Source organism: Ranitomeya imitator, chromosome 3 (assembly GCF_032444005.1).
Source record: "Ranitomeya imitator isolate aRanImi1 chromosome 3, aRanImi1.pri, whole genome shotgun sequence".
In the NCBI taxonomy this organism is placed as follows: domain Eukaryota; kingdom Metazoa; phylum Chordata; class Amphibia; order Anura; family Dendrobatidae; genus Ranitomeya; species Ranitomeya imitator.
The window spans coordinates 511,010,898-511,035,681 of record NC_091284.1 but is presented as its reverse complement, the minus strand read 5'-3'; the positions used below and the strand labels follow the sequence as shown (position 1 = coordinate 511,035,681).

Below are 24,784 nucleotides of genomic sequence, written 5' to 3'. Positions count from 1 at the left end.
CTACGTGGCTGGGCAATATACTATGTGGCTGGGCAATATACTACGTCGCTGGGCATTATACTATGTCACTGGGCAATATACTACGTCACTGGGCAATATAGTACGTGACTGGGCAATATACTACGTGACTGGGCAATATACTATGTGGCTGGGCAATATACTATGTCACTGAGCAATATACTACGTAGCTGGGCAATATAGTGCGTGACTGGGCAATATACTACGTGGCTGTGCAATATACTACGTGGCTGTGCAATATACTACATGGCTGGGCAATATACTACGTGACTGGGCAATATACTACATGGCTGGGCAATATACTACGTGACTGGGCAATATACTACGTGACTGGGCAATATACTATGTGGCTGGGCAATATACTATGTGGCTGGGCAATATACTACGTCACTGGGCAATATACTACGTGACTGGGCAATATACTACGTGACTGGGCAATATACTACGTGACTGGGCAATATACTATGTAGCTGGGCAATATACCACATCACTGAGCAATATACTACGTAGCTGGGCAATATAGTACGTGACTGGGCAATATACTACGTGGCTGTGCAATATACTACGTGGCTGTGCAATATATTACGTGGCTGGGCAATATACTACGTGACTGGGCAATATACTACATGGCTGGGCAATATACTATGTGACTGGGCAATATACTTTGTGACTGGGCAATATACTACATGGCTGGGCAATATACTATGTGTCTGGGCAATATACTACATCACTGGGAAATATACTACGTAGCTGGGCAATATAGTACGTGACTGGGCAATATACTACGTGGCTGGGCAATATACTACGTGACTGGGCAATATACTACGTGACTGGGCAATATACTACGTGGCTGGCCAATATACTATGTGGCTGGGCAATATACTACATGGTTGGGCAATATACTACGTGGCTCTATGGAGATCTATGTAACTCTATAGAGATCTATGTAACTCTATAGAGAGCTATTTACCTCTATGGAGATATGTGTACCTTTATGGTGATCTATGTACCTCTATGGAGATCTATATACCTCTATGGTTATCTATGTACCTCTATGGAGATCTATGTAATTCTATGGAGATCTATGTACCTCTATGGAGATCTATGTACCTTTATGAAGATCTATGTACCTCTACAGAGATCTGTGCACCTCTATGAAGATCTATGTACCTCTATGGAGATCTATGTACCTCTTTAGTGAGCTCACTGTTTTCATAAATGTGCCGGATCTCTTCACTACTGAAGTCTGCTGATGTTTCAGGACTTGTAGATGTGCTGGAAGATGGGAGCTGTGGATATCTCTTATAATAGTGACTGTAGCCCGTGATGTCACTTTCATACATTGGGTTGTATTTGACAGGATTTTCAATAGAGGACAGACTGTCACTTGGTCTCCTGTGGAATAGACAACATTGATCAAAATGTTTAACAAGATAGTGAGATGAGCTAATGAAAATGGAACTTATAGGACAAACTTCAAAACCAATATTGTCCAGTTCAAAACAATGAAAAAGAATCCCTGTGATCCCAAATTTTACATGTTGAACTGGACACACAATGTACTAGTGGCTGCAGAGAGGAATAAAATGTTTTAGTTTTTATTTTTAATTTTGCATCTTTGTTGCAGATATATTAGCAATAAAAGTATTTGGCACCTACTGAGCTAACTTTCGTGAATGCTATTGTATACTTTTCACTGGGGAAATGTACTTTTTCTACCTGTATGAGTTGGCATTTGATACTGTTCACTTGGGCTTAAAGCGAACCTGTCAGCAGGATTTTGCCAAGTAAACTACAGATACTGTCAGGTTGGTACTGTTATAATGATTAAAATGATACCATGGGTGAAGAAATCCATCTTGTGGTTCTTGTGTAATCAGTGTTATCAGTTTTCAGTTAATTATATGCCCGTGCTCTTGGGCGAGACTGTGTAAATACTATCTTATCTTCCTGCTCTAAGCTAGAGAAACCAAGGAAAGATCTGCCCACAAGACAACCCAAAGCACAAACATGTTGCTCGTCATAGAGACAGACTGTTTGTGCTTCGGGGTAGCCTGTGTGCAGATCTTTCCTTGATTTCTCTGGCTTAGAGCAGAAAGATAAGACACTGCCTACAGTCCTGCCCCAAAGTATGGGCATATCATGTTAGGGCTAGAGGAATGCACCGAGTAAATATAGAGGTTTTATTATAATAGATGCGCTCGCAGCCCGGAGTCCACCGTGCAGGAGAACCTGCTGCTAGTAAACGGCGGAACTATATGGCGGTATGAGCTAACTCTGTTACTTCACAGGGTAGCCGTGAACTCAAAGCACTGCGCCCTGTTTGACTTCACAGTTGCACAGGCTAACTACCCAACTGAGAGCAGTCAGTGGTCATGCATGCACACAAAAACTCCTCGCCACAGGTGCCAGCATTCTAAGGGCTTATTTCAGCCGGGTCCCTGAACACAAACTCACATGACCATACTGGCGCAAAGCACATAACATAGAACGATACTAGCGCATGGCCGTGCGGCCATGCAAGCCTTAAATAGTTGCAGAACGTACAGGACCTTCCTAGAAGGACCAATGAGAGGCTGCCACAGAGCGTGAGCACCTACAGGGCCTTCCTGAAGGACCAATGGATTTAGCTGCAGTATCTGATCATGTGACCCTGAGAGATCTTACTCTGGGCATGCTCAGAACGAGAAAAGCAGGACTTAGTCCCAGAAGCGTCTGCTCGCCGCTGCCCAGCACTGACTTGAATGGCAGAAGCAGGAAAAGCAGCAGTAGCTCTTTGTACAGAGTCAGACTGAGCGAGACGCTGGGACTGACGTCTCCGCTGAGCAGGCTCCACTGCGGCAGGAGAAGAATGGGAGACCGCAGCGGAGATGGCCCGAGATTCCCCCTGTGCAGAGGCGGGAACTCGACCCCAAACATATCATTTACTGAAAAATTACCAATTACAAACACCAATTACACAAGAACCACAAGACAGATTTCATCACCCCAGGTTTCATTTTAATCAGTATAATGGCTCCAACCTGACAATGCCTGTAGTATATTTAGCAAAATCCTACTGACAGGTTCACTTTAACAAAAGGTAACTGATTAAGTGCTAAATACTTTGATTGTTATTACATCTTGTATCTAGTTTAACATGGAAAATTTAGTCAATGTTCCTCATCTCACAGTCTTTTTGCTGGTTTGGTCAGCCATTACCGACTACCCTTTAATGGGGTTGTCCAACACTTGAATACATGTTTTTCCTAGGCATGAGTAATTTTAAACTAAAAGCAGATGACATACTTACCCTTCTGTATCCCTAGGGATCCTTAGTAAATGGCTTCGGAGGTCTGCAACTAATCTGGAAACAAACCTCAAAGAGAGGCAGCCATAGGGTTAGGAAGCAAAACTCAGTGCTTGAGCCAGGATAGGTGAGTGACATGAGAGCCGCATGTGCTGAATACACAGAAGTGGTGCAGGATGAGTAAGCCTCCATTTATTATATTAAATCATTTTCAAACTTAAAAAATGTATTTAAGTGTTGGACATCCCCTTTATGGTTAATAACTCTCACCCACAGTATTTTATGAAATATAACTGTTATTTGCCATAATTTTTTTTTTTCATAGTCAGTGGCTGCCTCATGGGTCTAGTCTGTGAATATGTTATACTTATATGAGTAACAGAAGAAACATAGAAGACTGACGGTAGAAAAAGAACACATGGTCCATATAATCTACCCTTTCATTTTAATTTTTATGTTATGTATGTTTTGTATACTGTATATCTATGCTTATTCCAAACATGTTTAATATCACTGACTGTTGATTTTCCAGCCACATATGTTAAAATTTTTACTAGGCATCTACTACTGTTTCAGTAAAATAATTTTTTAGGAGACTGTTTCTCATCTTCCCCCAAACTAACTTCATGCTGTGCTCCTTCCATGAATATACACATTTCTTTCTGTGGTTTTAAGAATTGTGGCCAAGAATAGGGAATGCTATAATATAATTAAAAAATGGTTATTTACCAGTTGAATTCCCTGCCCATCTAGCATTGCCATAATTATTTCATTTATGTATATCATTTCCTACTTTTTCCCAAATTTCTTGAACTCCTAGAAAACTATTTTGAGGATAGCATGGGGCACTGACAGTTTCTTAAGTGGCTGTTACAATAGAAATATACAAAGATGATCGCCTGAATTCAGTTCAATACACTTACATATGAACAAACTCTTCTACATATATACATTAACTACATACTGTATATACTTACCGTATAAATGATTTACACACACACTATATTTATGAAATATAAAATACTCTGTTTATAGACAGTGCTGTGCATTTATACTGTATATATATATATATATATATATATATATACATATTTATATATATATATATGGTGTAAATGCACACTGAATATATATTGTACATAGAGCACACTCATTAAGTACACAATATATACACATGCTAACTACAATCATACATGCATTGTTATAAGCATGTTCAGAAGAGAAGTTACTGTAGAACATGCATTTATCCCATTATTCCATAGGCACCTAGAAATTTTCATAGCAACTAATCAGACTGTCATACATGCAGATGTAAAACATTAAGTTTACTTTGATATGTTAATTATTCATAATACTATGATAATGAAAAGATAACACCCAAAAACTGCAAGGGGGAAATCCACATAACGTGCTTGATGACACTTCTGATCTATTGATCCTAAAAAGAATGAGGTGTAACTAACAACTCTCTATTAAGATTTTTGGACAACAGTATTTTGTGCATTTTATAAAGTACTAGCTGAAGAGCCCAGCGTTGCCTGGGCATAGTAAATATCTGTGGTTAGTTATAGCACCTCACTTCTCTTATTTTCCCATCACACCTCTCATTTTCCCCCTCACATCTCTCATTTTCTCACTTACACCTCTCATTTTCCCCCTCACTCCTCTTATTTTCCCCCTCACTCCTCTCATTCCCCCCTAACACTTGTCATTTCGACCTCACATCTGTCATTTTCCGATCACTCCACTATTTTCCCTCACTCCTCTCATTTTGCACTCACACCTTTTCATTTTCACCTCACACCCCTCATTTTCACCTCACACCTCACATTTTCCTCTCAGTATATACATGTTTGTCATCTCCCTTATATATAGTATATACCTGTATGTCATCTCCCCTGTAAATAGTATATACCTGTTGTATGTCATCTCCTCCTGTATATTGTATATACCTATGTGTCATCTCCTCCTGTATATAGTATATACCTGTATGTCATCTCTTCTGTATATACTATGTACCTGTATGTCATCTCCTCCTATATATAGTATATACCTGTATGTCATCACCTGTATATAGTATATACCTGTATGTCATCTCCCCTGTATATAGTATATACCTGCTGTATGTCATCTCCTCCTCTATATACCTATGTGTCATCTCCTCTTTTATATAGTATATACCTGTATGTCATCTCCTTCTGTATATAGTATATACATGTGTCATCTCCTGCTGTATATAGTATATACCTGTGTGTCATCTGCTTCTGTATATAGAAGATACCTGTGTGTCATCTCCTCCTGTATATAGTATATACCTGTGTGTCATCTGCTCCTATATATAGTATATATCTGTGTGTCATCTCCTCCTGTATATAGTATATACGTGTGTCATCTCCTCCTGTATATAGTATATACCTGTCTGTCATCTCCTCCTGTATATAGTATATATATGTGTGTCATCTCCTCTTGTATACAGTATGTATCTGTATGTCATCTTCTCCTGTATATAGTATATACCTGTGTGTCATCTCCTCCTGTATATAGTGTATACCTGTGTGTCATCTCCCCTGTATATAGTATATATGTGTGTGTGTCATCTCCTCCTGTATATAGTATATACCTGTATGTCATCTCCTCCTGTATATAGTATATACCTGTGTGTCATCTCCCCTGTATATAGTATATATGTGTGTGTCATCTCCCCTGTATATAGTATATACCTGTGTGTCATCTCCTCCTGTATATAGTATATACCTGTGTGTCATCTTCTCCTGTATATAGTATATACCTGTGTGTCATCTCCCCTGTATATAGTATATACCTGTGTGTCATCGCCCCTGTATATAGTATATACCTGTGTGTCATCTCCCCTGTATATAGTATGTATCTGTATGTCATCTCCCCTGCATATAGTATATACATGTGTGTCATCTCCTCCTGTATATAGTATATACCTGTGTGTCATCTCCTCTTGTATATAGTATGTACCTGTATGTCATCTCCCCTGTATATAGTATATACCAGTGTGTCATCTCCTCCTGTATATAGTATATACCTGTATGTCATCTCTTCCTGTAAATAGTATATACCTGTGTGTCATCTCCTCCTGTATATAGTATATACCTGTGTGTCATCTCCTCCTGTATATAGTATATACCTGTGTGCCATCTCCTCCTGTATATAGTATATATCTGTATGTCATCTCCTCCTGTATTAGACCGCGTTCACACGTTATTTGGTCAGTATTTTTACCTCAGTATTTGTAAGTTAAATTGGCAGCCTGATAAATCCCCAGCCAACATGAAGCCCTCCCCCCTGGCAGTATATATTAGCTCCCACATACACATAATAGACATGTCATGTGACTGACAGCTGCCGTATTTCCTATATGGTACATTTGTTGCTCTTGTAGTTTGTCTGCTTATTAATTAGATTTTTATTTTTGAAGGATAATACCAGACTTGTGTGTGTTTTAGGGCGAGTTTCATGTGTCAAGTTGTGTGTGTTGAGTTGCATGTGGCGACATGCATGTAGCGACTTTTGTGAGATGAGTTTTGTGTGGCGACATGCGTGCAGCAACTTTTTGGGTGTCGAGTTGCATGTGACAGGTTAGTGTAGCAAGTTGTGTGCAGCAAGTTTTGTGCATGGTGAGTTTTGCGCGTGGCGAGTTTTATGTGTGGTGCGTTTTGAGTATGTGCAAGTTTAGGTTTGTGTGAGGTAACTTTTGCATGTGTTGCAACTTTTGTGCATGTGGCAATTTTTCCGCGTGTGCAAGTTTTGCGTGTGGCGAGTTTTCCATGAGGTGAGTTTTGCACGTGTGGCGAGTTTTGCATGTGGCGAGTTTTGCGCATGGTGAGTTTTGAGTGGTGACTTTTGTGTTTCAACTTTTATGTGGCGAGGTTGGTGTATGTGTGTTGAAATGTGTGCTGAGGGTGGTATATGTGTTCAAGCACATGGTAGTGTGTGACGCATTTTGTGTGTGTTCATATCCCCGTGTGTGGTGAGTATCCCATGTCGGGGCCCCACCTTAGCAACTGTACGGTATATACTCTTTGGCGCCATCGCTCTCACTCTTTAAGTCCCCCTTGTTCACATCTGGCAGCTGTCAATTTGCCTCCAACACTTTTCCTTCCACTTTTTCCCCATTATGTAGATAGGGGAAAATTTTTTGGTGAATTGGAATGCGCGGGGTTAAAATTTCGCCTCCCAACATAACCTATGACGCTCTCGGGGTCCAGACGTGTGACTGTGCAAAATTTTGTGGCTGTAGCTGCGACGGTGCAGATGCCAATCCCGGACATACACACATACACACACACACATTCAGCTTTATATATTAGACTAGCTGAAGAGCCCGGCATTGCCTGGGCATAGTAAATATCTGTGGTTAGTTATAGCACGTCACTTCTCTTATTTTCCCATCACGCCTCTCATTTTCCCAATCACATCTTTAATTTCCCCCCTCACATCTCTCATTTTCTCCCTCACACCTCTCATTTTCTCCTTCACTCCTCTCATTCCCGCCTAACACTTGTCATTTCGACCTCACATCTGTCATTTTCCGATCACTACACTATTTTCCCTCACTCCTCTCATTTTGCACTCACACCTTTTCATTTTCACCTCACACCTCTCATTTTCACCTCAGTATATACATGTTTGTCATCTCACTTATATATAGTATACACCTGTATGTCATCTCCTGTATATAGTATATACCTGTATGTCATCTCCCCTGTATATAGTATATACCTGCTGTGTGTCATCTCCCCTGTATATAGTATATACCTGTATGTCATCTCCTCCTATATATAGTATATACCTGTATGTCATCTCCTCCTATATATAGTATATACCTGTATGTCATCTCCTCCTATATATAGTATATACCTGTATGTCATCTCCTTCTATATATAGTATATACCTGTATGTCATCTCCTCCTGTATATAGTATATACCTGTGTGTCATCTCCCCTGTATATAGTATATATCTGTGTGTCATCTCCTTCTGTATATAGTATATACCTGTATGTCATCTTCTATATATAGCATATACCTGTATGTCATCTCCTCCTGTATATAGTATATACCTGTAGGTAATCTGCTCCTGTATATAGTATATACCTGTGTGTCATCTCCTCCTGTATATAGTATATACCTGTATGTCATCTCCTCCTGTATATAGTATGTACCTGTATGTCATCTCCTCCTTTATATAGTATATACCTGTGTGTCATCTCCCCTGTATATAGTATATACCTGTGTGATCTCCTGTATTAGACCTCGTTAACACGTTATTTGCTCAGTATTTTTACCTCAGTATTTGTAAGATAAATTGGCAGCCTGATAAATCCCCAGCCAACAGGAAGCCCTCCCCCTGGCAGTATATATTAGCTCACACATACACATAATAGACAGGTTATGTGACTGACAGCTGCCGTATTTCCTATATGGTACATTTGTTGCTCTTGTAGTTTGTCTGCTTATTAATCAGAATTTTATTTTTGAAGGCTAATACCAGACTTGTGTGTGTTTTAGGGCGAGTTTCGTTTGTCAAGTTGTGTGTGTTGAGTTGTGTGTGGAGACATGCATGTAGCGACTTTTGTGAGATGAGTTTTGTGTGGCAACATGCGTGTAGCAACTTTTTGTGTGTCGAGTTGCATGTGACAGGTTAGTGTAGCAAGTTGTGTGCAGCAAGTTTTGCGCATGGCGAGTTTTGCACGTGGTGAGTTTTATGTCTGGTGCCTTTTGAGTTTGTGCAAGTTTTGTGTGAGGCAACTTTTGCATGTGTTGCAAATTTTGTGCATGTGGCAATTTTTCCGCATGTGCAAGTTTTGCGTGTGGAGAGTTTTCCATGAGGTGAGTTTTGCAGTTGTGGCGAGTTTTGCGTGAGCCTATTTTTTGCATGTGGCGAGTTTTGCGCGTGGTGAGTTTTGAGCGGCGACTTTTGTGTTTCGACTTTTATGTTGCGAGGTTGGTGTATGTGTGGTAAAATGTGTGCTGAGGGTGGTATATGTGTTCAAGCTCGTGGTAGTGTGTGGCGCATTTTGTGTGTGTGTTCATATCCCCGTGTGTGGTGAGTATCCCATGTCGGGGTCCCACCTTAGCAACTGTACGGTATATACTCTTTGGCGCCATCGCTCTCATTCTTTAAGTCCCCCTTGTTCACATCTGGCAGCTGTCAATTTGCCTCCAACACTTTTCCTTTCACTTTTCCCCATTATGTAGATAGGGGAAAAATTGTTTGGTGAATTGGAAAGCGCGGAGCTAAAATTTCACCTCACAACATAGCCTATGACGCTCTCAGGGTCCAGACGTGTGACTGTGCAAAATTTTGTTTCTGTATCTGTGACGCCTCCAACACTTTTCCTTTCACTTTTTTCCCCATTATGTAGATAGGGGCAAAATTGTTTGGTGAATTGGAAAGCGCGGGGTTAAAATTTCACCTCACAACGTAGCCTATGACGCTCTCAGGGTCCAGACGTGTGACTGTGCAAAATTTTGTTGCTGTAGCTGCGACGCTTCCAACACTTTTCCTTTCACTTTTTCCCCCATTATGTAGATAGGGGCAAAATTGTTTGGTGAATTGGAATGCGCGGGGTTAAAATTTCACCTCACAATATAGCCTATGACGTTCTCGGGGTCCAGACGTGTGACTGTGCAAAATTTTGTGGTGAACATTCTATTTTAAAGCCATTTATGGTGTGACACACATGGTGTAGTATATTTGATGTGTGGAGTATAAGGTTTCTTTTTTTTTTACTTGGACATGGAATGTAAATGCAGTATTGTCTACATATCTACAGAACCTGTGTTAGAAATTAAGAAAAATAAAGTAATCTTACCCTCCAGACTCTTCTGAATCACCCTTTGAATTCTGTACTCTAAGTGTCCTTGCTAGGAAAAATATTATAGCTGATGCCACCAGAAGAAATCCAGCAACAGATGCAATGGCAATACCAACCACTAAGGGCTCTGAGACATATTCTTCACAGTGTTCTCCACGATACCACCAATTTTCTCCTACTCGACACCTGAAGAAATACAAAAAAAATTGCTGATGCGATACAATCACCGTATTATTATGTAATTTGTATGTTTGATGATTAATTTTATTACTGAACAACTATGGTGCTGTCGGTCAATCCAAAATATTAATAAACTTAAAATCAAAATATTTAAGAAAGTAAAAGTCAGGCTTTGTCTTTCTTAGGAGAATATCTATGTGTGCAGAATTATTGGGCAACTATTAGTGTGCAGACTTATTATGCAACTAAATGAGAAATGTAAATCTTCCCATCTCAAATGTTTGCTTTCATCTGTTAAACTGAGAGTAATAATCAAACAACTCAAAATATACAAGAATACATTTCTGACATTTAAAAAATGTATCAGTGTCCCATGTGTTCTTTTCAATAGCCCTCATGAGTCTTACATCCATGGAGTCCATCAATTTCTTAATCTGTTTCTAACCGACGTTTTGTGCAGCACCAACTACAGCCTCCGAGACACTGTTCAGAGAAGTATGCTGTTTTCCTGTTTTACAGTTTTTTTCATTCACTGTAAATCTCCACTTTAAGAAGGGCTGATAAATTCTCAATAAGGTTTAGATCAGATGAGGAAGGGGCAATGTCATTATTATTTCATCTTTAATTTCTTTAATGGCTTGCCAAGCAGTTGAGTACTTCGATGCCTGTAATGGAGAATTGCCCATAACAAAAAAATCAAGGTTTTCTTGAAAGATATAGACTTTTCCTGTTACACTGCTTGAAGAAAGTGTCTTCTATCTGGCAGTAGGTTTGGGAGTTAATTTTGAGTCCATCTTTAACCCAAAATGGTCCAACTAGCTTATCTTTAATAATACCAACCTATAGCAATACCCGACGACCAACTTGCTGGTGTCTGAGTTGAAATGGAGTTTTGTATACGTTGCAGATTCAGCTATGGGCCTGTCCATTTGGTCCTTCAAGAATCACTGTCATCTCATAAGTCCATAAAATCTTTTGAAAACTCTGTCTTCAGATATTTATTGGCCCAGTCATTTCAACTTATATGTCTTGTTCAGAGGTGATTGGGTTTCAGCTCTCCTTACCTTGGCCAAGTCTCTAAGCACTGAACACCTTGTAATTTGGGGCACACCAGGGAGGATGCAGTTCTGGAATATTGCAGCACTGGAGGAAAATGGATTCCTGGTCGCTTTACGTTTGATTCTTCTCAACTCTTTGGCAGATATATGCGTCTTTTTTCTCAACAACTTTTTTGCAACCCTGTTGACTATTTGCAACAAAACCAGATGCTTCTATGATCACACCCTAACACCTCAGCAATTTCAAGAGTGCTGAATCCACCTATAAGACTTTTAACAATTCTGAATTTTCAAAGTCAGTTAAATCTGTTTTTTGGCCCATTTTGCCAAATACAAGCTGCATAATTATTCTGCATATCTGGATATGATATCTTTAGGCTGCACCCGCCCTCATTACACAAATACACACCACCTGATCTGCTTCACTCAATAAGCATCCAAGATTATACAGATTGGCAAATTTGCATAAAAATTATATGGATAAAATACTTGCCTAATAATTGCTCACTCAGCATACATACTATGCATACATCTAACTTCAACAAAGATAATGTGATACTACATACAAAAAAAGTAAAAAAAAATATAATGTGTTCAATAGATGTTCATACCTGCATATTGCTCCTTGTCCAGGAATAATGTCACATTTACCATCGTTCATACAGAAATCTATTTCCAGATCGCACATGCTTTGGCACGGCAAACCATCAACGCTGACATATCCAGGGTTACAGACACATTCTCCTTCACCACTCCACTTGTTTATAAGACATTCAGAATACTCATTGCATGCTTGAAATTTACAAGGGTCAGCTACGTCTCCTGATTATGAAGAGGGAAAGAAATCATGTGTGTGTTATAATAGGAAAACGCATTGATCAGATTACATGAAAACTGAAATGATTATAGTAATCTGATAAAGAAGAGTCTGCTAAACAAAATTAAGATCAAGTAACATTGTGTAAAGGGGGTTAGCAGTCTTTTATCAATGATGCTTGAATAAATCAATGTATTCTTCCTTGCGGCTTGAACATCTCGCAGGGAATGGATAGAATGTATAGAATGTAACCTCTGCGAGATTTCACAGCATTTCCCAATAGTTTACTGTATGCAGGTTAGGCTACGTTCACATTAGCGTCTTTGGGCGCAGCGTCGTCGACGCATACCGACGCATGCATCATGCGCCCCTATCTTTAACATGGGGGGCGCATGGACATGCGCCGGTATGCGTTGTATTGCGTTTTACGACGCATGCGTCATATTGACGCACAGACAGGGTGCAGAGGACGCTACTTGTAGCGTTTTCCTGCTCCTAAATTCCTGCTCTGTGCGATCCTATGACAACGCATGTATCGCAAAACGCTGCGTTGTGTATTTGCGTTGTTGGTTGCGTTGCATCGCGTTGCCGACGCTGCGCCCAATGACGCAAATGTGAACGTAGCCTTAATTGTTGTATATCAGCCTAGAGTTCAGACTCATTGCCTAGATGGCATATACCAGTATTCCTATATCAGCCAAGAAATTTGTTCTACGTAAGAATGCAAAAAAATGTGTTTCCACTTGCTGACACCAAACCGACACCTTGAAAATTGTGGGAAATTGCACTGCACGAAATATCGAAGTTTGCAGAACTCTAAATTTTACAATTTTAATGGGTTTTTATGGTTTCAATGTGCACATTGTAACTGATTTTCTATATTTTGTTTAATTCCCAACATTAAAATTTCACGAATTACGAAGACACATGGGTCCATTTTTGCTATTTGGCAAAATATAAGTCAAAGCCTTTAATTGAGTACCTGATTCAACATCCAAGGAATACTTATCAATTGCCAGGTTCATGGTTTGGTAAGCAGTGTTACAGAAGTCTTCAAGAATGATGTACACGGCATTTGTTACATTTCTTGGAACAGGTTTTGCAAATTTCATTCTGCTATTTACAATGATGCTGCCATTCCGAAAATTCAATATTTCAAGGTTTTGAAATCCAGTCAAATTGGACTGCAGATAGGGAACCAACTGAAAGAAAAATAGGATGACAAAAGTAATCTGTGCAAAGTGTACTTGTATGGTTCCAGACAATGGTTTTATTTCATTTATTGTTCTAGTAAGGAAATATAATAAATATGTTATTTCAGATGCAGTTAGATTACACAGGGGAACAATTTGAAAACAAATTTCTGTTGAGTTAGGTTTTTGAAATGATTTATACTAAAATTGGCATGCTGATTCCAAAAATGTAGTCAGTTTTTTTCTAGCACGTCAAGTTTTTCCTCCACAACTTACCTGCCAGAGAAGCACAATTGCACTGATACCTGTAATAAGACTTATCTGATTACAATTCGACTCATATAGAGCTATGTGGCAACTTGTAAGAGTAGTCACAACTTTGTCATGCCTATTTCTTATATATTTCATTTTTTGTTCATATTTGTACTATGTAATAAAAAAAAAAAACAACTTTTTAGGTACAGTAGTTTACATAGTTTTGAGAAGACAAAAATCCTATAGTTCAAAAACTTGACGTGATAGAGAAAAACTGAGATCATTTCTGGATTCAGCATCCAAAATATAATTAAGAACAGTTGTCTGACCTAACTCTTAAAAAATTGTGTTCCCCAGTGTTATAGTCAATCATTTTTAATCTTGACTTTTATACTTTCACATATAATAGAAGAACAAAATGTAAGAGAGTTGCGGTGTTATATCATTTACCAATAGCCATTGATTTTCAGAAATTAGGACATTTCTAAACTTTTGACACTGTGCTTGTTTCACTTAGAATTATCCTATTCTATTCAGCTGCAGAAATCATTATTGCACTCTGACACCTTTAAATTAGATTTTCACTAAACAGTCTCAGTTTCTGCAAAGATAATGTAAAGGTTGATGACAACCAATACGTCCAGTATACTAGTATACTACTGGTGATTCCCAGCATGGATATGTCAGAACAATACAGTTCAATAGACGTTCAGATACTTTCAAAAATCCAGATCTACAAACCGTAGGTTAAAACTTGCACTTTATTGCATCACTAAAATGATAGTGTAAAAAGAGTCAGAAGAAGAATTATCAAACCTACGCGTTTCGGCATTAAGCCTTACTCATGGTATGAGTAAATGCAAAAAAAAAACACAGGTTGTCCAGCAGGATGTTGAAAGTATTTAGAATACTTACTATGGTTTAAAAAAAATAAACCTTTTTGCTGTATTTTGTGATTGAAAGGAGGGCAGGGCCAGTGTTCGTTTAGTCTTATTTTAACTGTACTTTATTTTCTCCTCTCTATGTCAGACTGAGGCTCATTAGACCCACCCGAAAGAAAAATTCTCAGGTTTTACCCTCCAGATATATCATTAATGAAAGGGTTTTCTTGTTTCAGAAAAATCCAGTCTCCAGCACAGTTTTAAAAAAAGGATGTATCTCACCCTCAACAGGCCCAGCCCCAAGTCTTCTGACATCTTTTATTGACATTTTCACAACTTTTTGCTCTACACTAGACAAAATATTGCTCCCCCAAAAACAGGGGGCAACTGGTACCATAAACAAAACAGCTATCACAAAAGGTGTGATCAAAGAATGACCCAATGATCTCACAATGGTACTATATAAAATATATATTTTTATTGAACATTTGTTAATAACATTAAAAACATATGAATCACTACATGAAAAAGGTGCAAATCCTCAACAATAAGAGGGACTGTATAGCCTGAGTTGAACACCACTAAACCAGGCCAAACACACAGTTCAAACAAAAGGTCGCATGATGCTGTTAAATGCAAAGTAGGAGGGATAGGCCTATATGATCTATCCTAACATGGAATCCTCTAGGAATCTCAATGTAATTACCGATACATAATAGAATATCCCCAATAGGGAAATACGAGGACCCATATCATAGTCGTAACCCCCTATCTTATATATAAAGATCTATCAGCATATATACATAGGTATATTACCTCTAAACAGACCTGGTGTGTGCTCCTCGGCGTCCCTCTGCCCCGACGCGCGTTTCGCAGTAGCTTCTTCTGGAGGCGTCTATCCCTCCTACTTTGCATTTAACAGCATCATGCGACCTTTTGTTTGAACTGTGTATTTGGCCTGGTTTAGTGGTGTTCAACTCAGGCTATACAGTCCCTCTTATTGTTGAGGATTTGCACCTTTTTCATGTAGTGATTCATATGTTTTTAATGTTATTAACAAATGTTCAATAAAAATATATATTTTATATAGTACCATTGTGAGATCATTGGGTCACACCTTTTGAGATCTTTTATTGACAGCTGTACTGATGTCAGCTAGTCAGTGAGCTCAATGACTCTGAGTGGTTTGTGCTGTCTACTCGGGCCTAGCCTCTGAGATTACTGATTGGTTGTACCAGTGTTGATGTGATGTCAGCACTGCAAACAAGAAAACACACAGGAAACAGCAGCAGAGATTCAGCCCTTGACCTGTCTAGGGTGAGTGAAGCGCAGTTTTGTTTTGTTCCTAAAACATGGGGACAAGGTTTTTTCGAACATTTAAAATATATGATGATCTTTGATCTTTATTTTTATATAGCGCTAACATATTCCGCAGCGCTTTACAATTTGCATACATTATCATCGCTGTCCCCAATGGGGCTCACAATCTACAATCCCTATCAGTATGTCTTTGGAATGTGGGAGGAAACCGGAGTGCCCGGAGGAAACCCACGCAAACACGGAGAGAACATACAAACTCTTTGCAGATGTTGTCCTGGGTGGGATTCGAACCCAGGACCCCAGCGCTGCAAGGCTGCAGTGCTATCCACTGAGCCACCGTGCTGCCCATATCTCTTATCCACTTGCTAAGGTTTAACTTTACGATTGGTGAAGGCTCAACCACCATGGCCCTCACCCATCCCAAGAGCCTCAGCTGAATGTAGCAGAGATTGGTCATGCACAGGTCCTCTCCATTCGTTCTAATAGGCGCACTTAAGATCAGAAATATCGGGCATGCCCTATTTTTTTCTCGGGATCAGTGAAGAGCCATAGTAGTCAGAACTCCAGCAATCGGAAAGTTATCATAGTCCTGTTTATAGCTGATAACTTTTAAACTTGAAAAACTTCTTTAAGGTTAAAAAGCATATTTGTGAGTCAAACTATAAAAAAGACCAAATTCATTTCTTAATTTATAAATTTAATGGTCTGCTGCTGGAATACTTCTTGTAGATCCTGATCCCACTAATAGAGCCACTGGTAATCTAGTAGGTGATCCCAGTCCTTGCTCCTTTCTTATCCTTATAACCTTTGCTGCTTTCTGTGCCCATCTTTTATTTAATACAAGGAATTGAGGGATGAAAATCCTAATCTGTACATTTGGGGATGACAGAACTGTATCTAATTGTACTCAAATTCCTGTATATTTTGTAAGTTATCTATTCTCCACCTCTCAATAGACACAGCACACTCAATTAGGACATGAAAAAAACATAAAGCTAAAAACTAAGTAAGCAAGTTTGACTTACACAGAATCTGTCACCAGATTTTACAATAGAATGTGCATACATTATTAAAAAGATCTCTTAGACCTGATAAGGTTGGTAAACGTTAAAAAATAAATTTTAGCTGTATAATCCTTTTAAAAATGAGCATGCTGTGAGTCCAGATAAGGACCGAGTTCATGAGCTCATGAGTTCAAAGTATTAATGAGCTATACTCAATCTCTGCCAGCCTAGCCTGATTGACAGCTCCACAATGCCCTCCTCCCTTCTGCTGTTGACATCTTATTACACTGCTTAATACAACCTAGTGCTGTCAGCCAGGCCGGGTGGGTGAAGATTTAGTTTACATGATTATTACACTCGGACCCTTTAACTGTCTTGCTGGATTCACAACTTCTACATCTTAAAACACCACTCCAACATTTTTTTATTGTAGCACTAGAGTGGTGCTTCACATCTAAGTTCTGTGCCCTTAGTCTTATACTTATCCACCACTGTCTTCACCTTTTATTGCCACTGGTCTCTTCAGTCTCCAGTAGTTTGTGACCTGACGGATCGCTACAGTGTTTACTGGAATGAGCCGAAGTTCACTTTTCACTGCAAGTCTATGAGAGCCTTTTTCTGGTTCTCATAGACTTACATTGAGATCTTGTGAGGTAGCTTCTGACTTCCGGCCACTTAGAAGTTGCCTTACAACATGGCGCCGCATGACCGAATAGGTACAGATAAAAGGTACAGATGGTGACTAGTAATTATGAGATTACAGGCAGTGAACTTAGATTAAAAGCACCACTCCCACGCTGAAAAAAAAACTTGCTGGACTGATACTTTAGTATCAAGCAGGAAAATGTTCCGTATTAAACACCCACATTTTGGGATGGATTTTCAAATGTCATCTGGTCTAAGAAATCTATTTACTATTACACCGTTTGTATTGTTAAATCTGGTGACAGATCTTCTTTAAAATAAGGGAGTCTGTCAGCCCCAAAAGTCAATTTTATCTAATCAGACTGTCATATAGGGGACTAAACATTATGCCTGTTTAGTGTTCTTAACTATGGTTATCCAGAAAATGACCTTATTTATTATGCAAACTAGGAAGCTGCCTGCACCCATGTCGTGACCAAGCTCTTAGGCCCCTTTCACACATCAGTTTTTTGCTATCAGTCGCAATCCGTCGAATTCTGAAAAAAATGAATCCGGCGACTGATGACACCGGATAGGTTTTTTTCTCATAGACTTGTATTAGTGACGGATTGCAATGGATGGCCTCACGTTTCATCCATCGACGGATTCTGTTTTTTTTAACTGAGCATGCTCCAATTTATTTAGCCAGATCAGCTAGTCGGATCTGTCGAAAAAACAAATCCATCGCATCAGTTTTTCACAATCTGCGACGGATCCGTTGAGCCAACGGGTTGTGACTGACGGCAAAAAACTGATGTGTGAAAGGGGTCTTGGTGCCAGGGTCATCTCTATTACATCTTTGTTGGTTGACATGGTTGATAGCACTCACTTGCCTAGATCAAACGCTGCTTGAGCTGAAAACTCGGCCCTGCGCACACACATTGACATTGCTGGAAAAGAGTACACATAGGATCAGTGCTGGAGCTGAGCAGACAAGCACACATCCCTCTCCCCATTGTGCTGCGCCGACTCACTCCAATAATCCATGGAGTTCTAGCAAGTGTCCATCTGCTGCAAACACGAGGAGGGATGTGTGCACCCGCTTGCATCCTGCAGCATCAGTGTGTGCCTTCTCAGCCAACACATTCCATTCTAGAAACGTTCACTCTGGGTGAAGGAGCATTGTCACTCAGCAAAGGAGAGGAGGGGTGGAACAGTGCGCTGAGAGTTTGGCCAACGGTGCACCCTCATTAGCATAACTACAGATTATTTTCTGGATAATCATAGCTGAGAACACTAAACAATGGGATGATTTTTATAGGGGCTAAGTCCACAATATCACACACTGATTAGTTGTTTACAATTAAATATCTACACATTCCTCACAGATGGTGAGGTGGATCCTTACAGCCATTTTTGGTAGTTGGCCCAAGGCACCTGTCTAGTCCAGTCACTATGCTTACTTTCTCATTTATGGTATGTATTATTATGCTCGATTTGGGGAAGGAAAAAAACCCTTGTTTAATAACTACTGTACTTAATAACTACTAAAACAACAAAAAAATTTAAAGGGAACATCCACAGCCAGACATGAGACTAGTCCGTTGTCGCAAAAAATTGCCTGCTTTTCACAATACAGGGTCCACTCGCCAGGTTGCTAAAATATTTTTTTCAGAAACTTTGAAATGCCAGAGCATTTCAAAGAAAAATATAAATTCTACAATTATGTAGCCAGGATCTGATTTATGCTGCCCATGATTTGGGCAGTATTAATCAGGTGACAGTTTCCCTTTAAATAAATTACATATCAGAACTTCTGGGAATTATTAAAGCACACTAAGGATTTACGCTATATATAGCAACACAAATGAGGCAAAGTCATAGACAATAATGCCTCTATAATAAAAATATCTGCTAAACAGTTTTCTATAAAATTCTAATGGTTTCAAATAGAGAATGCTATTCTAAACACAAACATGACATGTTAATATTTACCAGCTCGAGAAATCTTTGTTCCAAAGCCTTATATTCAGGGGAGCGCTTATTAAATAAGTCTTCTGAGAATATCATATTAGTGACACGCAGGCTGAAGAACACCACAAGCGCCCTTGCCTTTGCCGAAGTATTGACAATGTTCTCGTGAGTAGAAAACACAACACTTGTCAAATCCGTAGAATCTATATTTTTTGCTATCATGCTTCTGTCTTCCTGACTCATGTCGGGATGAAAATATACTGTGCTCATATGATCAAGTTCCAGAGATATATCCTGAACATCAACCGTTACTTCTATATCTTGAGTCTGAAAACTTGTTGGACCTACAGAAGAACCGATGGGAAGTTGTTCATACTGTATAGGATCCGTAATGGCCTCTCCTTTCTGTATAATAGGGATTATATTAGGTATGTTGTTTTCTCCTGTTGAATCAATGGTTCTGTGTGATTGAGTGGTGTTGGCATCTATGATGGGTATGATATTTAACATTTCCTCATGCGATTTAGATGATGGCACCAATACACTTTCTTCCGTTTTGACATCATTACTCAATGATGTCACAAAATCATCTGTGTCAGAGATGGATGTAAGTGTGAGATGTTCGCTGGTTGTTGCAACAGTGTGTGTAGTTATACTATCGGCTACAACATGTGACTCAATTTCATTGGATATTGAATCCTCTGTAGTCTCAACACCATGTTCCACAGTGAGGCTTGTCTTTGATGGAGATTCTGGTGCATGTGTAGACCACAATGTGTCTTTTGTTAAAGTTGATGAAAAATCCACTGTGCTTCCATGTAACACATCTGGTTCACTAGTGATAAACTGTCTTACTATCTCAGATGATTCTGGTGTTTGTACTGACAACTCAATATTCCAGTATTCTGGTGTCCACAACATTGGAGGCGGCTTAGATGAGGATTCATGTATAATCAGCTGTTTTTCTAGACTGGCAGTGGAAACATGATTTTGAGGGTGTGAGGCATCAGATTCCTGGTCTGAAATCAAGCTGGCTTGAGTGCTACCCAATATAATGTTCTCAAGAGATTTATCAGTAAAATGTTCTTCTATTAAGTCTTCAAGGTTTTTGGTTGTGTCCATTAAATCAACATCTATTGGCTGTCCTTTAAAAGTAGAAAGTGGATCCACTGTAGTTTTTAACCAAGACCATGTAGCAATGCCATCTTCTGCCTTATGTTCAAATCCTGAGCCAGACCCCTCATCCAAAGGTTTAATACTTTCTGCTGTTGGCAGTAAGTTATCTTCTACGAGTATTTCAGCTGTTTCTTGCATGTTTTCAGGAGTAACTTGTGAAATCACTGTATCCCAATCTGCATTTGTTTGTTCTGTCTTTATTAATACACTCACCAAAGAGGATTCACTTAGTGCAGGTTCTTCAGCTGCTATAGCAGAAGTCACAATGTCTGAATTGTATTCTCCAGCTGATGAAGTAATTGAGGTTGGAGGTAGATTGGTGGTAACTAACTGGATTTCATTAGGAATTACCTCAATAGTATCGAGCTCCTGATCAGTTCTTACAGTCTGATTTTGGAACAATGAAATGCCATTGTCCCCTGATTCTTCTTCAATTTCTAAAATATTGGCGATTGTGGTAGATTCAAGTGCACTTAAGGTTGTGTTCAGCTGGAAGGTTAAGTCATCTGCTGGAGTGGCAAAGATGTTTTCCAAGGCTGATGTGGCATGAACATTAAATTGAATGTCTTCTGTAACAACAGGACTTTCTGCTTCCAGTGCTAACTGACTTCTTGATGTAAGCTCTTCACTTGTTTCTTCATAGGAATAGATGTTTTTAATAGTTGAAAAATCAGTTGGAAGCCATTCAGCTTGTAATGCATTATCCTAAAATATAAAGTTAGATAAAATACGTTGCTATAGGGACACCGAATAGGAATAAATGACAAATGTGGAGCTTCACTGAAAGATCTTACAAAATAAAAGTTGAAATCTGCTCCAACAATTATTCTCTTTTCTCATTGGTGAATTAAGTGATCTTTAGTGCCACCAAAATAATACAATTGGACGTAAAGAATATATATTTGCTAATACATATTAATCTAATATTTTGTTTGTTCTAACATGTGTCTAATGTTTGCCATAAAATTCAAGCATAATTATGAATAATGTAGTGCAATATGAATCCGTTGACTTTATTTTTAATTGTTGAATTATGAAATCGATGTAATCTGGTACTTACAACATCAGCTGTGGAAGGAAAAGGAAATGCTGGTTTCTCAGTTACAAATTCATTATAAAGATGTGATGGAACGATCTTGACTAAAAAATTGAAGAAAAAAATGATCAATGAGATTAAACATATATTTTAAGAAATTTTAAATAATTATTATACACAATATTAAGGTAACATTTTATTAGACTAACACCCCCTCCGTACACATTAGACTATTGTTGGCTGAACCATAGGAGTGCTTGGCAGAATATGCCATTCTGTGTACAGGAAAGCCAGCCGAGATAGCTTCCAAGGTGAACAATTGGCCGAACCATCTAACATGTATGGGAAGGTCAAGAAGACTAGAAGGTAATGATGGTGTAAATGAATACTGTAACATGTAGGGTATATTTTAGTATAATTGGACAATTAGCATATCGTTTGTTACCCATTTCTCATTATAAGGGGTTGGCTCAGAAAATCTGCTGACACTCCAAATAACAAACTGTAAAATGTGGAAGAACTTGACATCAAGCATTTCATTACCCTACAATGCCACCACATGAGAAGTTATGCATTGCACAGATTTCATTACAATCATTAACAGTATGAATATGGTGAGTCCTTCAGCGAGAGAGAGGATTGTAGCTCCACTTCACTCAGACTAATAGATGAAGGTTATGCATTTTCTCAGATTTTCTTAATTGGCTATTTGAAAATAGTTTAATTAACCCTCACCCTCCCCCCCAAAACATTAAATCTTTCCTAGCAAGAAAATTATTTATTCCTACAAAACAATCATCTTTGTTATTCAAGGCTATAATGTCAAAAATAAATATAGATTCAGATTTTTTTTTCATAGTCAAGAATACAAACTATCCTCTCCATGAAAACTCTTAGCATACTGAACTTTCTCTTAGCATACTGAGCTTTAAGGTGTTTTCATCACAGGAGAGCTTGATCACGGTGGACCAATCTTTGAGACTCCCGTTTGGTCTTAAGGTACTGTCACACTAGACGATATCGCTAGCGATCCGTGACGTTGCAGCGTCCTCGCTAGCGATATCGTCCAGTGTGACAGGCAGCAGCGATCAGGCCCCTGCTGGGAGATCGCTGGTCGGGGAAGAAAGGCCAGAACTTTATTTCATCGCTGCACTCCCCGTAGACATCGCTGAATCGGCGTGTGTGACACCAATTCAGCGATGTCTTTGCTGGTAACCAGGGTAAACATCGGGTAACTAAGCGCAGGGCCGCGCTTAGTAACCCGATGTTTACCCTGGTTACCATCCTAAAAGTAAAAAAACAAACAGTACATACTTACCTACAGCCGTCTGTCCTCCAGCGCTGTGCTCTGCTCTCCTCCTGCTCTGGCTGTGAGCGTCGGTCAGCCAGAAAGCAGAGCGGTGACGTCACCGCTCTGCTTTCTGGCTGCCCAGCACTCACAGCCAGACCAGAGAAGCAGAGCGCCGAGGACAGACAGCAGAAGGTAAGTATGTAGCGTTTGTTTTTTTACTTTTTAGGATGGTAACCAGGGTAAACATCGGGTTACTAAGCGCGGCCCTGCGCTTAGTTACCCGATGTTTACCCTGGTTACCGGGGACCTCGGGATCGTTGGTCGCTGGAGAGCTGTCTGTGTGACAGCTCTCCAGCGACCAAACAGCGACGCTGCAGCGATCCGGATCGTTGTCGGTATCGCTGCAGCGTCGCTATGTGTGACGGTACCTTTAGAACCAGGGTCTTAAAAGCAGCAGTGCATGTGTGACCAATGACCCATTCACTTCTATGGACCCCTGTTGTTAGGAACAATGGATGTCCCAGCAGTTGGACCCCAAAAAATCAGACATTTATCACTTTTCCAATGGATAGGTGATAATTATAGTAACTGTGAAATCTTTTTTCAATGCTTACCATTAACAAGCTGCAGGGAGTCCGCATCAATATCCAGTGCACCTTCACCTAATAATATCTGTTTGCTTAGAGCATCTACTATGTAATTCCTGAAGCTGCTGCCTGTATAAACCACTGTGGGATTATCTTCAACATCATTCAATGAAAAATCTTCAATTATATTGGAATGGAGATTCATGAGGTCTAAGGTTGCACTGTTAATGGCATCTGCATCCCCTTCAAAAATAACTGCATAGTGTACTTGTAAGACAACTCTGCATCAGAAAGAAGGTGAAAAAATATTAAAATGAGAATGAAATAAAAAAACAAAGTTCTATTATTTGTAAAAGAAATGAACAGTTCCATTGATGAAGTCTAAGTTTTATCATTCCGTATTTCTACTTCTATAACTTGTCAAAAAAGTGTCAGATTTTGAGTTGCTACATAATCTAACGTTGGAGAAAGTTGCTATAAGAAAAACTAAAGGGCAAAGGAAATTAAAAAATATAATAGAAAGTCAAAAATATACATGAGCTATCAATAATTTAATTGTAAATATTCACTGTACCTGTCATCCATTATGGGAGGACTGAAAAAAAAGAAAATGGTACATTAGAAATTAAACTTCATTGGTTAAAGATGTGGTTCTATTACCTGCAAAACTATGAGAAATACCTGATTTTTTGCACTATGATTCTTTTATATCCAGGCAAAACTTGAAATACAGGTTCAATCTGAAAGAAGTGAAGCAAACCAAGTTGAGTTCCCTGTCAATGCCAACAGACCATTAGTAAGACTGAATGACTATGTCCGTGATAATTACTAGGTTCATTGGTCAGAATCAACACAGTAAAGCAGTTTTGGATAATCAGTACCAAAGAGATTGATCTCACCCAGATCTTACCTCATCAACGAACCTTTCAGTTAATTCTTTGTACAAATCACTAGACTTGTCGGCTAGCTCCATTTCGTAGGGCTCATTGAGAATAAGGATACTAAATTCAACCATTTTGTCCTCTTGTTTTTTTGCGTTCTCCGTCACCTTTAATATTTCATTGTCCATCTAGAGATAATGATAGAAATAGTTTCATCATCTTAGTGAATGGCGCATACCATTTTCACAAAGAATTTACAGCAATCATCTGAAAAATGCAAAATAATAAAGTTTTGCAAATATTCAATATAAAATCTATAGCTTATCTCATAAAGATAATCCTTTGTCAACAA

General features: G+C 39.1%; 1 protein-coding gene across 1 annotated transcript in view; it reads right to left on the bottom strand.

Annotated features, from left to right (window-relative positions):
• IMPG2 (interphotoreceptor matrix proteoglycan 2) overlaps positions 1–24,784 on the bottom strand; it is a 123,662-nt gene that overhangs the window by 2,658 nt on the left and 96,220 nt on the right. The window contains exons 10-19 of the mRNA XM_069759660.1: positions 24,462–24,620; positions 24,233–24,291; positions 24,126–24,146; positions 23,579–23,832; positions 21,698–21,777; positions 19,483–21,342; positions 13,193–13,412; positions 12,005–12,215; positions 10,153–10,341; positions 1,209–1,413 (exon numbers count right to left, since the gene is read on the bottom strand). Coding sequence (XP_069615761.1) covers positions 1,209–1,413; positions 10,153–10,341; positions 12,005–12,215; positions 13,193–13,412; positions 19,483–21,342; positions 21,698–21,777; positions 23,579–23,832; positions 24,126–24,146; positions 24,233–24,291; positions 24,462–24,620 — 3,258 coding nt within the window. The remainder of the gene's footprint in view (positions 1–1,208; positions 1,414–10,152; positions 10,342–12,004; positions 12,216–13,192; positions 13,413–19,482; positions 21,343–21,697; positions 21,778–23,578; positions 23,833–24,125; positions 24,147–24,232; positions 24,292–24,461; positions 24,621–24,784) is intronic.